The sequence below is a fragment of the Pieris rapae genome, chromosome 3, assembly GCF_905147795.1.
Source record: "Pieris rapae chromosome 3, ilPieRapa1.1, whole genome shotgun sequence".
In the NCBI taxonomy this organism is placed as follows: Eukaryota; Metazoa; Arthropoda; class Insecta; order Lepidoptera; family Pieridae; genus Pieris; species Pieris rapae.
This window is the reverse complement of record NC_059511.1, coordinates 11,159,205-11,175,693: the sequence shown is the minus strand read 5'-3', so window position 1 is coordinate 11,175,693 and position 16,489 is coordinate 11,159,205. Positions and strand designations below refer to the sequence as shown.

At 31.5% G+C, this 16,489-nt stretch overlaps 1 protein-coding gene across 4 annotated transcripts; it reads left to right on the top strand.

Annotated features, from left to right (window-relative positions):
- The first annotated feature begins 919 nt into the window (after positions 1-919).
- On the top strand, positions 920-12,706 carry LOC110998276 (juvenile hormone esterase). 4 transcript variants are annotated; one of them, XM_045634498.1, is made up of 4 exons: positions 920-1,008; positions 1,369-1,509; positions 2,504-3,804; positions 11,630-12,706. In XM_045634498.1, the coding sequence occupies exons 2-4, from the start codon at positions 1,378-1,380 to the stop codon at positions 11,793-11,795; spliced, it is 1,599 nt and encodes a 532-aa protein (XP_045490454.1). In that variant the 5' UTR covers positions 920-1,008; positions 1,369-1,377; the 3' UTR covers positions 11,796-12,706. The 4 variants fall into 4 exon arrangements, with proteins under 4 accessions (XP_045490454.1, XP_022122522.2, XP_022122536.2 ...); XM_022266830.2 differs by lacking the exon at positions 11,630-12,706 and adding an exon at positions 5,099-5,610; XM_022266844.2 differs by lacking the exons at positions 920-1,008; positions 1,369-1,509; positions 2,504-3,804 and adding exons at positions 6,601-6,796; positions 8,852-8,992; positions 9,531-10,831.
- The last annotated feature ends 3,783 nt before the right edge of the window (positions 12,707-16,489 follow it).

Here is a 16,489-nt window from a genome sequence, read left to right as displayed (position 1 = left end):
CTGGCAGATTGAGCAGTTGATTACAACTCCTATATTAATTAGTACTAATGTACTAATTATTGATATAGGACATTTCACACAGAGCCGTCACGCCAACGGTCGCGTCGCGCCAGCGTCGCGCCCGACGGTGGTAGGAGTCAAGCACGGCGGGACGGGGCGCGAACGGAGCGTAAAAGCGACGCAACTCGACGACAGCGACGAAATAAAAAATCTGCGTTTACTACACTTCACTTATGAACATAAATAGATATTCAACACGTTTAAGTCGTATATTAATAGGGCTAAAAGAGTTACGAATTAAACATAAATAATTTTCTGTTTTAATTAATTTTTTATATTAACTTAAAGACCTGGAGTCCAGTTTTTACGACGTTCGCAATATACAATCTTAGGAAATTCAATTAATTAAATGAATCCTAGGAGAATCATTTAATTAGGTTAGTTTTTGAGAGTTCACGTTTTTATGTTTTCTAATTAATCTTACTGGACGGATCATATGCTACAAAAAAATTGATGGAATAGTAGGTTCCCTAAGACAGAAAACGAAAAATAGGCCGACAACGCAAAAGACGGGAGTACGAACTCAAATTAAAAGTAGGGTGCAACTTAGAAGAGACGCAAAGGTACACCTAACTCCGAAATATACTGTAGTGAAAATATATGTAAAATCACAAATTTTCGGAATATAAAGGCTATATTTTTTGTTGAATTACCCGCTAAATGGATTATGATTTTATACACAGGAAAATAATTAGCACATTCCGAAAATAATAAAAATAAATAAATACGTTATGCAATTAATATATTATGATGTAATGATATAAATGATGATATGATAAATATATATAGTATCATCATAGACAGAGGGAATTATACAGTTTAGTAATAGTGACAAGTAATTAATTTTATCAATGATAAGCAGATACATATAAATATCGCGTTACATAATAATATATTACTTAATATATTACTACATCTACTCGTAGTAGTAATACTGTCCAAGAAGAGGTGAGCAAATTTTATATTTATATTTTTTACTGTAAAATTTTAATAAACACTATTTATTTATTAAATTATGTCAAACTTGTTTTCAGTGAATTAGTATATAATATGTAATATTTATAAGATCTTATTAAAAATTAAGTGCCACAGTGTATTCTAGGATTTTATTGCAAATTAGCTTGTTGTAGCATCAAGAAGAAAATTATTTTATTAGTAGGTAGGCAGTGACTAGGATGACAATTCTGTATGGAAAAACTCTAATTAATATATTATATACAGTCCTTACAAAGGTCATTCACTTAGGCTATTTAATAATTAGTTTTTGATGGCTATATAAGCAATAACTAAAATTATTTTGTCATTTAGACGTGAAAAATGGTCGAAATTACAATAGAGGATGGAAAATTGGAGGGAGTCAAAGTTAAAACTGTCACAGACGACTGCGAATATTACAGTTTTAAGGGTATTCCATATGCAGAGCCTCCAATTGGAAAATTAAGGTTTTTGGTAAGTTTTATAAAATCTAACTTAGTTGGAAAATAAAGTCAAAGAAATAATTTGATGAAAGCACTATGCCATAAATCAGGAATGGGCAGGGCAACCTTTGACATGTTGAGGGCCAAACTTTAGCGTGCAAATACTTTCGCGGACCGCGTTTAAAAATATTTTTTGCGATAGATATTAGACGTGAAATAATCATGACAATGTTATAATAGTACAATTTACGAAAATATCAAAATTAAATTAAAAAATATGGTACATTATAATTATATCGTTAAATTTGCAATTGTTGCAAACTACGAAATATGCTTGAATTTGGGAAACTAATCCATCAATAATTATATTCATTCCACTGATACAAAGACCAAAAGAATTTTCTAAATTATCGTCAGTCAGTCTTTTACGGTGTGTTGATTTATAATTATTGAAAATAACTGTTCGCATTTATAAGTACTACCAAATGCACAGATCAATCTTCTAGCGAATTTTCTAAGCTGCGGATAATTGTCTTTTTTAGGTATTTATCGTAGAAATATTTTGTTGCATTGAAAAAATGAAATTATTTTCGAAATCAAAATGTATCTTACAACGGGCCGGTGATTGGCAAAGATGTGCCTTAAATTGAACAAGTGACACGAAACCATTCAACAAAGAATACATTTCAACAAAATTCAAATTCCAAATATTTTCTTTCCGAACCAATTCGACTTAGGGTCCTTCAAGAAAAGAGCGTACCATTACTTAAAAGGCCGGCAACGCACTTGTGAGCCTTCTGGCAATGTGCATGTTGCATAGACACTCCATGGGCGGCGGTATAACTTAACATCAGATGAGCGTCCTGCCCGTTTGCCTCCTGTTACAGAAAATAAAAAATAAAACTATTTACAGCAAATAAATTATTATTAATCTGCATATATACTTATATATCTTAAAATTTGAGATAGTAAAAATCGTTTCATAGATAACAAACGAATTAAAGAAATTTTCTGAAAATTTTCAGGAAGCCCAACCTGTAAAACCATGGACTGGAATCAGAAAAGCCACAGAGCACGGACCGATCTGTCCACAATTTGACGTTTTCGCTAATGAGAAGAAAACTGGGAGCGAAGACTGTCTCTATCTCAACGTTTACTCTCCAGATATTTCACCAAAGACTCTTCTTCCCGTGATGGTATTTATACACGGAGGGGGATTAAAATGTGGTTCGGGAAACGACGACAACTATGGACCCGACTTTCTAGTAAGTCACGGTGTTATCTTAGTAACCATAAACTATAGATTGGATGTCTTTGGTTTTCTTTGCCTAGATACAAAAGAGGTTCCTGGAAACGCTGGATTTAAAGATCAAGTCTTAGCATTAAAATGGGTTCAACAAAATATTCGGACGTTTGGAGGAGATCCCAATAATATCACAGTCTTCGGTGAGAGTGCTGGTGGACTTTCCACTTCTTTTCATGTATTGTCTCCACTATCTAAAGGTCTCTTTCAAAGAGCTATCGTAATGAGTGGTTCTCCATTTTGTTTCTGGGCCCAATCTTTTGAACCAAGAAAAAGAGCATTTGTGCTCGGCAAACAATTGGGTTTAGAGACCGAGGATCCAGACAAACTGTTAGAGTTCCTTCAAAGTGTTCCAGTTGAAAGATTGGAAAACACAAAGCCATATATCTTAATATCTGAACAACAAGGCGATTTTACAAAATTCTATCCTTTTACTGCAGTTGTGGAAAAGGAATTAGGCCAAGCGGCTTTTATTTCTAAAGACCCAGAAGAAATTGTGAAAAGTGGGAAAATCAATAACGTAGATGTTATAATAGGATACACTAGCAACGAGATGGTACTTACCTTATTAGACCCAAATATTATACCGAGATATCAATTGTATGATGAACTGTATGTACCCCGAAAAATTTTATACAATTCCACGACTTCGAAAATCTTACAGATCGCTGATAAAATTAAAAAGCACTACGGTATACCGAATGCTGAAGGAAATGTTTTAGTTCAGAGGACTGTTAAATTTTTGTCGGATTTCATAATGACATATGACATACAGAAATTATTAACACTGCTGGCTAATTCGGGGAAAATTAAAACATATTTTTATCAATTTTCGTCTGAATCCGAGAGAAACGTTATTGGAAAACTGGGGGAGAAATTTGAAATTACTGGTACATCTCATATTGACGATCTGATGTATTTATTCTACGCAAATAAATACAAAATTCCATTAATCAAAGGAACTAAAAGCTACAATATGGCTCATCAGTTCTGTACTTTATTTACGAACTTCGCTAAGTATGGGTGAGCATAATTTAATTTTTAAGTAAAAATATATTCCACCGAGTTTAATCTTACGTAGGGTATTTCAAATTGAAAAATATTTTAAATTTTTTGCCAGTTACACGTATGTGATATATCTATCTATACTAATATACGGTTACGGTTAGAATAACTTTATTTCTCATAGGAATTAAGAAAAAATTCGCTTACTGAGAAAAAAATATTACAAGAGACTAAATAATTATTACTAGAACGCACAGAAGGTACCTATACAAAAATTCAAAAACAAATACAGTAACAAAAATGCAGGTAGACACAACAGACTCGAAACAAAAACATAGGTTTAGGATTGGACTTATTACTAGATGTGGCATTGATGGCATAGCCTGCTATAACATTTTTATATTAATTACTTTTTATATTTATACATTATATTATATGTATTATATTATGCTATACTATATTATATTATATATATATATTTAATAAGACTATTTTATTTTTAGTTTATTGTTCTATTTAGATATTTTAGGTAAATACATTTATATGATTTATATGGGTTCATGAAATATTTTATGTACCTATTGGGTTTTATTTGTCTATACTAATATTATAAAGAGGAAAGGTTTGATTTTTTGTTTGTTTGTTTGTATGAATTGAATAGGCTCCGAAACTACTTGGCAGATTTGAAAAATTCTTTCACTGTTGGAAAGCTACATCATTCCTGAGTGACATAGGCTATATTTCATTTTCAAAAAAATAGGCATCCTTACTAAAATTACGATAACATTAACATTTGTTTATTATTTGATACAATTCTAACAGATGGCGCTGAGTTAAAGGTAGTAGTTTGGCAAGACGACGTTTGCCAGGTCAGCTAGTTAATATTATAAAGAGGAAAGGTTTGATTTTTTGTTTGTTTGTTTGTTTGTATGAATTGAATAGGCTCCGAAACTACTTGGCAGATTTGAAAAATTCTTTCACTGTTGGAAAGCTACATCATTCCTGAGTGACATAGGCTATATTTCATTTTCAAATAAAATAGGCATCCTTACTAAAATTACGATAACATTAACATTTGTTTATTATTTGATACAATTCTAACAGATGGCGCTGAGTTAAAGGTAGTTTAGTTTAGGTCCGTGTCGTGGTACCAACGTTTCACATAAGTTCTCCTACGGTTTCCCTTGATTAATTTACTACTATGTAATATAACAAAAACCTTAGCCACAGCAACGCTTGGCCGAGTCTGCTAGTGATTGATATAAGTATAAGATATATAATTGAAATTTAGAGTTATTTTTTCAAATTTCAGAAATCCCACTCCTGACGGCTCAATGGGTGTTAAATGGCTCGAATACGACACGAAATATAAGAGTTACTTAGATATCGATGAGAAACTGACAAGTGGAACAGCTCTCCACGAAGATGTTATACAATTTTGGCAAGAAATATATAACTTTGCTGGCGTTCCTTATTAGACGCCTCAGTAAGATAAAAAAACCTTGTGTACAAGACATTCGTTAGAATTAATACTCATTCGACGTAACATTTTATTTTTTATCTTTCAGTTACAGTTACGGTTATTTATTATTATAAATAAATTACTTTTTTTTATTTTTATATATTAGTTTTATACCAAAACTATGTTTTGTTTTTTTCGCAATAATTCAAAAGTTAATTTCAAAATAAAAATTAATTTTTGAATCCAGGACCGAAGACACGGCGACAACTGCCAAACGCGTCACCGAGCGCGTGTGACGTCATAATGTTAGTTTTCACTCATTGCAGTTGATAGAAAAATAATAAATACAGTATTTTGATCTATTTAACTTTGTTTTCATTATTAAATATTTAAATTTATATTAATATGTCGAACCTCAAAAGTTAACGTTCTTGTTTGGTACCATTATGTTTTTAAATGTTCCCCAAGATGTCAAATGTGGTTACAAGCAGTGCACTGTGATAATCCCCAAACAAAATCGATTTTTTTTGTTGTGAAGATCATTTCGATGTAAGTATATCTTAATACCATTGTTATTAATTATTATTATTTATCTAAGTATACAAATCAAATAATTATCATATATTTAAGTAAACTTCAGTATATATATTTTTTTAACTGGACTCCAAATCATAACGTTTAAAATAATAGCATCAATTTGTTTTATTGATAATTAAAAGTGTTTAAATAATATATTTATGTATCTTAATCTAATGTTTGGGATTCAATTTGATATACATATTTATAATTTTATAACGTTCGAGGTTATGACTATAGTATTAATTTTATGTTATGGTGGTTTTTCTGTTGTTATAATAACATTTAAATCATTCTTATGATTTCTGTTTCTTTTCCAACTGAAAGATGACATGGAAATATATATAATCGGCTAGTATAGCTAATCGGAACCAACTAACAACTCGTATTTTAGCAATAAATATATTATTGTCTAGTCCCGTGTAATAGCCGTAAACGCTATTACACGGTTTGTACTGTTATTAAATAGCTATAACATTATGACGTCACAACTATGCTGACCAATCATGGTGCGTTTATAGTCACGTGATTTTTATTTAAATTTCATCAATTTTTAATTGTTTATAAGTAATTGAAAAAATTTTTTTTTTGTTTTTTGCATTAAATATCGATATTATTAATAATAAAGTTTTAAAATACATAAAAAATCAATTTGTTTTTGCAAAAACCCAATTGTCAATCATTAGGTACGCGTTATATGTACATATTTGTATTATATGTATTATTTAATATAGTTCGTGAAGTGCATAATTACGGATTTAAAATTTTTAATAAGGATTTGGTGATATACGACAATAAAAACGTTAGATAAGACGTGTTCCAATTATCAATACATTCATTGACGAGGGAAGGTGAAGTGTTTATTGGTCAAAATTTAGGTCATACGGTCTGGTACAACAGTTATCTCAATTCTCAGTTGCGTGAAACTATTGGTGAAGAGTGAACGTGCGCCTGCGCAGGTCGTGTTGCCTAGTGAGTTTCACACAACAAGCATACAATATCCTATGTATTATTTAAGCTTATTTAGGTACGACTGCGTTACACACTATGTTATACTCACCACTATGTTAAAACCAATTTTAATTAGGACAGGTGAATGCATCAGTGAAATTTGGCTGGCAAGTCACATATACTAACATGACATTGCTATGTTTCAAATAATGAAGTGAAAGAAACGAAAAAAAAATACGAATTTTAGCTACTTTAATAATAACTATAAAAAAAGTTCAGATTAAACGAAACTAACAGTAATATTAGGAATCAAGTCAATCCGAATAAGAAAATATTTTTTTATAATTATTTGCGATAGTTTATTACTGAGACAATAAATTAGGTAAAATGCATCAAAAATCTTTAACTGTTTAAATAGTTTAGTTGATCGTAGTTTAGTTTTATACTTTACCCATTTTCGGTCTACACTTCTTCACACCCGTTATTTGAACCTTTCTGGTAAATTTTAAGTTATTAGCAAATATTGAGGTTAATACTAATTTGTGAGAACTTTAAACCTTGGCAAAAACAATACACAAATGTCTACTATACACAACTTCCCTGCTGAATTTCATATTTGTATGTTAAGTATGTGGGGGACCTTTCTTATATATAATCTAATTCCTCACCTAAACACCAATTATTCAAAATTCAGTGTTGTATCGCACAGCCATACAACGACCAATAATTAAGCCTTGACTTGTTTAAGCTATCGAGGAATATGGTTAAAAGGTGTATTAAAATCGTATTAACACATCATGAATACAACCTCAGGTACCCTCACTTTCAAGACAACACAAACACATTCGAATTATTACTTAGTTAAATGTAATCAATGTTTGTTATTTATTTTTTCCTTCGTAAATATTGAACTTAATTTAACTTGTGTTTTGCCTTGATCTATGGAACCAATACAACATAAGATAGGTCTTAGTTCTATTCAGAAGTCAAGGATGTTAGTAGGAAGAACTTCTGTCATTCTCAGCTGGAATTTTACGTATCACGAATACAAATGAGCGAAAAGAAATAAGATTGTGTACAATATCCTCCAACGCCGCCGCACTTGGGAATTTATTTAACGGGACGATAAATTGAATTTTCTCTTTTAAGAGAAATGTAAATAAAAACAGATAATCTATACAACCATTACATTTTTAATGACAAAATGAAAAAAAAGTCCGTGCGCACAAAGTAGGTACTCATGTCAGAAGTAAAATTTCTTAGAAAATTAATAGTAAAAAAAATAATTTATTACTGAGGTAAAAGCTCCAATAGATGATCATGATTATTGCATGTATTTTTTATATATATATTCACACTGTTTACACACTGTATGTATATATGTAAAGGTGCTAAATAAATTAATAAAAAATCTGCATTTACTACACAAGACTAGAGTTCTAATATGTAACCATTAAACAAATACATCAACCAATAGCGTGTATTTTTTCTCGATTGCCCTTTCTCTCTCTCTCTCTCTTAAACCGCCTCAATCCCTCTCTGCTTTCAACAAAAACGCTGCACATCTTTGTAACGTTTCATTTTTCCCAAAATTTTACCCTCATGTACTTTTTTAATATTATGTATGTATTCTAGCATTACACGGGTAAAATAATGTGTAATTGGCAACGGTCTATGTCCAATATCTAATTGTATGTTACTTATGAACATAAATAGATATTTAATACATAATCACTATATTATACATAGTTAAGTGGCTTTATTATTGGCTATTAGTATATAACCTTAACTAAAACAAATTGTAATTTATATTAATCGGACTTAAAGAGTGACGAATTAAACATACATAATTCTTTGAGTTAATTAATTATTAATAAAATAACTTAAAGACCGTGATGCCAGTTTTTACGACGTACGCAATATGATATTATGTTAAGAATTTTAAAGTATCTATTCAATAGGTATTATAATTAAAACTGGTTTTAAGGTCATTAATTTTATTACACTAAGGCGATTTAATAATAATTAGTTTTTGATGGCTATATAAGCAATAACTAAAATTATTTTGTCATTTAGACGTGAAAAATGGTCGAGGTTACAATAGAGCAGGGAAAATTGGAGGGAGTCAAAGTTAAAACTGTCACAGATGACTGCGAATATTACAGTTTTAAGGGTGTTCCATATGCAGAGCCTCCAATTGGAAAATTAAGGTTTTTGGTAAGTTTTATAAAATCTAACTTAGTTGGAAAATAAAGTCAAAGAAATAATTGGATTAAAATTTGAATAATTTGTGGCAAGGTATGGGCAAGCTTTGACAAAATATTTTGGTAACGACTTAGAAATAATACACGAATTTGATGATACTGAGTTTTATTATCCAACGTGGCGGCAAAGTACAAAATACCTGTACCAATCTGTATCGCCTCGACGTTCGTCTTTCCACGACTGAGCGTTTTCTAAGGCAGTTTTTGCCTCGTACCACCACTACGCGGAACCAGCTGCCCACTGAAGTATTTCCGAACGAATTCGACTTATGGTCCTTCAAGGAAAGAGCACTTGCGATCCTTGTGGCAATGTGAGTGTCCATGGGCGGCGGTATAACACCAAAAACAGAAAACCTACCCGTTTGCCTCCTATTACATCAAAATAAATCTATAATCTGCATATATCTTCTTTATATCAGAAATTGTAAGTTAAAGTAAAAATCGTTTCATAGATAAAAAACGAGTTATAGAAATTTTTTGTAAATTTTCAGGAAACCCAACCTGTAAAACCATGGACTGGAACCAGAAAAGCCACAGAGCACGGACCGATCTGTCCACAATTTGACGTTTTCGCTAATGAGAAGAAAACTGGGAGCGAAGACTGTCTCTATCTCAACGTTTACTCTCCAGATATTTCACCAAAGACTCTTCTTCCCGTGATGGTATTTATACACGGAGGGGGATTAAAATGTGGTTCGGGAAACGACGACCACTATGGACCCGACTTTCTAGTCAGTCACGGTGTTATCTTAGTAACCATAAACTATAGATTGGATGTCTTTGGTTTTCTTTGCCTAGATACAAAAGAGGTTCCTGGAAACGCTGGATTTAAAGATCAAGTCTTAGCATTAAAATGGGTTAAACAGAATATTCGGACATTTGGAGGAGATCCCAATAATATCACAGTCTTCGGTGAGAGTGCTGGTGGACTTTCCACTTCTTTACATGTATTGTCTCCACTATCTAAAGGTCTCTTTCAAAGAGCTATCGTAATGAGTGGTTCCCCTTTTTGTGAGTGGGCCCTATCATTTGAACCAAGAAAAAGAGCATTTGTGCTCGGCAAACAATTGGGTTTGGAGACCGAGGATCCAGATAAACTGTTAGAGTTCCTTCAAAGTATCCCAGTTGAAAGATTGGAAAACACAACGCCATGCATCTTAATATCTGAACAACAAAGCGATTATACAAAATTCTATCCCTTTACTGCAGTTGTGGAAAAGGAATTAGGCCAATCGGCTTTTATTTCTAAAGACCCAGAAGAAATTGTTAAAAGTGGGAAAATCAATAATGTAGACGTTATAATAGGATACACTAGCAACGAGATGATTATTACCTTATTAGACTCAAATATTATACCGAGATATCAATTGTATGATGAACTGTATGTACCCCGAAAAATTATATACAATTCTACGCCTTCGAAAATCTTACAGATCGCTGATAAAATTAAAAAACACTACGGTATACCAAACGCTGAAGGAAACGTTTTAGTTCAGAGGACTGTTAAATTTTTGTCGGATTTCATAATGACACATCATATTCAGAAATTACTAACACTCCTCGCTAATTCAGGAAAAATTAAAACATATTTTTATCAATTTTCGTCGCAATCCGAGAGAAACGTTATTGGAAAACTGGGAGAAAAATTTGGAATTACTGGTGCAGCTCATATTGACGATCTGATGTACTTGTTTAACGCAAATACACACTACAATCCATTAATCAAAGGAACTAAAAGCTACAAAATGGCTCATCAGTTCTGTGCCTTATTTACGAACTTCGCTAAGTATGGGTGAGCATAATTTAATTTTTAAGTAAAAAAAATTCAAATTGAAAAATATTTTAAAATTTTCGCCTGTTACACGTTCTTTGCTTGAAAAAATGTTATCATTTTGTTCGGAAGCTATATTTTGAAACTAGCTGCTCCGCGAACATCGTTTCTCCTCAATGCCTCGCCTACCTTTTTTGTACATACCAACATGGAACATTTTGTTATCCTTTCCCAGAAACTATTCGCTTTTCTGGAATGAAAACAGTTGAGGTTTTCTGTGATTTTCTATATAAACCTCAAAGTTCACGTTATAACTTGTTCTTAACTAACAAATAAAAAAATGGTGTCCTACGAGATCCTACGATCAACACCATTATTTTTAATAGGGTAGATGCAAATTAAGGCTTCTATGAATCTTTGTATGCTGTAGCATAAAAAAAGAAAAACAACAATTTTATTATAATAATAATAAATTTTAATATTATAAATATATATATATATATATATATACAGAGATATTTTGCCGCCTATCTAATAAAAATGTTTGATTTGGTAAATGCTAAACGTGTAGGAAGTTCTGGGCGTTATTAGGTATATTTACTGTGTATATGCTATATAACTTTGCAAGCTTGCGAAGCTTCTTACAGTGTTAGTATCTATATATAGTCTAAGACTATATATATAAGTATATAGTCTCCGCGGACGGCGGTGGTATCCTCCTGCCAGTTTCCTACCTTTTCTATAAATAATATAAATTTATTACATTTTGTAATAACATAATAAGTAATTGAAATTTAGAGTTATTCTTTCAAATTTCAGAAATCCCACTCCTGACGGCTCAATGGGTGTTAAATGGCCCGAATATGACACGAAAAATAAGGGTTATTTGGATATCGATGAGAAACTGACAAGTGGAACAGCTCTCCACGAAGATGTCATACAATTTTGGCAAGAAATATATAACTTTGCTGGCGTTCCTTATTAGACGTGCGTTAGAATTAATACTCATTTGGCGTAACATGTTTTTTTTATCTTTCGCCTTATTCTACGTCTGTAAAAAAAACTACACTGACAATAGAAACATAAAAACGACTGGTGCCGGCAGAAGTGAAAATATTAAAATATTTTGTGTGGTAGAATACAATATTTATTTATTGCGCTATCGTACACAAACATGACTATCTACTCTCCATCCGTCTTACGAATTTTCCATCAGGTCACGTGTCCTGATACAAGTTTAATATTTTTACCCCTTCCAAAAAAGTGTACAACGCCGCTAAAGAAGTTTTCACTTTAAAAATAAAATGCTGAATATATCTTACTTTAGGGTGTCGGCTTTTGTTTCCCAAACGCCCAAATGACGTATAACTTAAAAAAATTAAAATGTAATATTAGAATGCTTTAATCACAAACGTGTGATTTAATCACAAACTAATGAAATTTAGATACAATCATGTAAAATAAGGTTGATTCGTTTCCAGATATAAATTGCCTCACAACAAACACGGAATGAAACTACATAATGTTTAAAACTGATAAGTGATATCAGATCATTATAATTATAATACTACTTAGTTTATAAACCTATTTTATTTTTGACAGGACAAAAACTTTAAGTGCACCTGTAAATCATTAGCATTTATTTAATTAGTGTAATCAGTCTTGTATATTATAATATTTTTTTTGTTGTTATCCATATGCTAAATTTATACTTACGGCATATTTTAACAAAGAAATATTAAAGTTAGTTTTAAAACTATATCATAAAGGATATTCCTGTAAAATGTCAATTAAGAATTAAGTGGGCAAATAAAATATTGTATTCGTTATTAATAACATAGAAAAACAAAGGATTATATCGACTTCTTTAAAATAAAGCATTGCCGGGTTCTTAAATGTTTTTATTTATTGTTTTAGAAGTAAATTTTATGTTCACCGTAAACCAAGAGTGGTTTCTTCATCAAACAGTGATAAAATAGTATTTTCTTCTGACAAGTAAGATCTCGACTTAACTATGTTAGGGCTGCCTTAGAGATCTCGTTGTTAATAGTTTTAAATTCCTTATACTTTAAAGAAACACAACTCTTAATATAATGCCTTCACAACCAGACTACATCCGAGCCATGATTTCGCAGTGGGGTGATATTATTAGAAAAACTTTTTATGAATAAAGTATAACTTTAATGTACATTTGTTCGTAAAAATATACATATTCAATAATTAATAATTATGCAATAACACTAAAATAAATAAACTTCATTAATTACTTTTAATTACAAAATGAGTCCTTACAGGTGCAATTTATTTTCTGTTACTGACTTGGACGCCTGCTTCCAAGCAGTCACGAAACCTGAAAAAAAAGATCCATAGCTCATCCTTTTTTTAAATTACAGAATAATATTTCTTTAGCAAATAGTCAGGATTTAAACCCAATGAAAAATCTCTGATACGTTATTAAAAAGAAAGTCTCAAATATACAAACAAAGTCTCTTGAATCAAAGCAACGTCGTTGAAGTTCTGATATTGAAAAAAGGGATATGCTACTAAATATGTATTTACTATAGTGGTAGGCTGTGGATAATTGTTATTTCGTAACAATACTAATTACTAATACTTAAAAAATATTGTTTTTAATAATTACTTTTTTGTTGTTTCTAATTATAAATAATGTAATATTGAAACTGCACTTGTGTCATAAGATTTATATTATTTTTCTAATAAATGATAAATGCATAGAGCATATTATTGTCGTATTTAATTTCACAAATAAAAACGTTTGCGATGAAGTATCTTACATAACGTCAAGGACCGTTGGTAGTGGTTCAACGATACGACCACCACTGTATATAAAACGATATAAAAAATAAAATAAAATCAATGGCGCAACAACCTTTTAAGGTTGTAGCTTGTGGTAGCTTCAGATGCCTGTATCTGTTTCATGATCATTTTTTAATCTAATAGGCAAGTAGGGGATCAGCCTTCTGTGCCTGACGCGCGCCTTCAACTTTTTGGCTCTAAGGCAAGCGGGTTTCCCCACGATGTTTTCCTTCACCGTTCGGGCGAATTTTAAATGCGCACATATAAAGGAAGTATATTGGTGCACACCCGGAGATCGATCCTACGACCTCAGGGATGAAAGTCGCACGCTAGAGCCACAAAGCCAACACTGTTAGCCACTGTATATAACTGCTATGAATAAACGTCTTAAGGTGCTCGTATGTTGGTTATGTTTGGCGGCAATATTTAATTGAGATTGCAACATATTTTCAAAGAGTGAATAGCTCTAGTCTTGCTTAATGCATTGCTCCAGGAGGTCTCATTTTAATGTTTATCTTACTATCACCTACCAAGAAAACAATAATCAGTTCAATCAGTTTCCAAGTTCCCCATAATTGTCACGTACAAAAATGCACTAAAGCAAATACACTGCAAACTGCATTTCTTCATCTTAAAATAAATGTTAAAGTCGAGGTCAATAATTATTTATTCATTTTCACTTATGACCGTCAAAAAAAGAAACATACAATCAATGGTTCTAATTTTACATTTACTTCTAATTTTACATTTTAATTTTAGTTCTCAAATCAAGGGCGTAGAACGAAAGAGAAAAACTGGCAATAAACTGCCCACTGCATAATTTCCGAACCAATTCGACTTAGGGTGCAAGAAGATATTCTACGCTTTCGATGTTTGTAAATATGTGAGTAACATGTATACTAACAATACAATAATAGACCTGTATAATAGTTTTATTGTGGCAGTACATTGACTTCACATATAATTATTTATCTAATGTATGTAGAATCATTTTTATATTTTATTTAACGTTCAAAAGAGCCATTTTAGGTGGTTTAATTGGAATAAATGATTTGATTTTGACTTTAGAAAAAAGCGTGCTAATTTATGAAACGCCGGCAACGCACTTGCGAGCCAACTTGGTTTGCCCCTGGTACATTAAAAAATACGATAAAAATTTATAATCTAATTAATATCTCTCTAAAACATTCAAAGCAAAGGGAAATAAATAAATAATATACATAAAACAGGTATTTTACCCAGATGTATTATAATAAAATAATAAATTTAAATCACAATTATCAGCATAATAATCCAATAGATTTCTAATTAATTAAGCAGAACATATCCGAGAGATATCTGCAATATTTTATGTAGAATAATAATAATGACTAATATAAAATAAATCTCTGCCAACGGAATGCGTTAGAATCAGTTTATATAACAACCTTAGTTATCTTAATATATTATATAAATCTCCTGTCACGATGTTTGTCCGCGATGGACTCTTAAACTACCGAACCGATATTAATCAAATTTGCACACCGTGTGCAGTTTGATCTAACTTAAAAGATATGATTGATAGCTTACATCTCAATTTATATATAAATTATTATATACCTATCTACTGTAGCCCGGGTTTCCCAGATCATCGTTCAGAAGGAAATCCTTCACACCACGCACTTCTGGATGTGACATGTAAATATGATACCATGATATAGGTAAATAACAGATTAAAGCAGTGTTGGCCTAGTGGTTTTAATGTGCGACTCTCATCGCTGCGATCCTGCACCATTCGACTTTCCGTCTATGTGCGCATTTAACACTCGCTCGTACGATGCAGGAAAACATCGTTAGGAAACCGGCCTTAGACACAAAAAGTCACAGAAGATATAACTTAATTGCCTACTAAAATAACCACGGAACAGATACAAGGTTAAAGCGCATTGTATCATTTATTTTTAACTATTGTACTTAGTGTGGTCATTAATACTGTTACAATTAAAAATGAACAAAATATTTTATTTGAATTTGGAATCTGTCATTTTTATATAGTTCATCGGGTTTCTTTCTCATTTCATTAGATGAATTTTTTTTTACAGGTGATAATTTCCTTACAACTGAGCAACATTTTACAAACAAAATGAACATATTTATGCCCACAGCCCTAAGGAAGCTTTCAAACTAGTCGACAGAGTGCAACATGGGCACTAGGTATCCGACTTTAGTGATGCTTGGTGGGGTATTAGCTATGAAGGAGTGACTGAGCTATTTCTGAGAGTTAAGAGAATACGGCTTGCTCTAAACGGCATGATAGGGGTAATACAACCCGTACGATTGGCAGTGAAGACTTTTCCCATGGAAAAATTGCGTGCTTCTATTGATAACTGGCCTCAACGTTTAAAGGACTGTCTTTCAGCCATTGGAGACCACCTTAAATAAGATTTTTCATTTTAAATTATTTTATATTAATGTATTTATTTATTAACACTCCTTCAAAGTAAAAAATGTTATTGGACATAGAAACATTTTTTTTTTCTTTGTTTCAGTATTTATGGCAAGACTGTGTATAGAATTCGACGAACCAAAATTTTGCATAAGTCAATTAATTTTAATGAGAATAAACACAGTGGTCTGTACATGTATTATTAAATTATGTCTAATTATCAATAAATAAATCTAAAGACCACTGCATTGCTAATAAACTTAATGACCCGATTAGTTAACGAGGGATTTAGCGAAGCATAAAAGTAAGGCCGGTTTACCATTTAAACAACTCCATAATTCATTTTTTTAGGTACAATATACTTAATATATATAAATTAACTTATAATATAAGAGAATTACGACCTCGATTACCTTGTCTTTATTATTGCAGAATCA

Bases quoted from the DNA above. Each gene is read 5' to 3' on its own strand.
- LOC110998276 (XM_045634498.1), top strand. From the start codon at position 1,378: ATGGTCGAAATTACAATAGAGGATGGAAAATTGGAGGGAGTCAAAGTT. The intron at 1,510-2,503 runs GTAAGTTTTATA...GAAAATTTTCAG, and splicing joins TTGGAAAATTAAGGTTTTTG to GAAGCCCAACCTGTAAAACC. The intron at 3,805-11,629 runs GTGAGCATAATT...TTCAAATTTCAG, and splicing joins ACGAACTTCGCTAAGTATGG to AAATCCCACTCCTGACGGCT.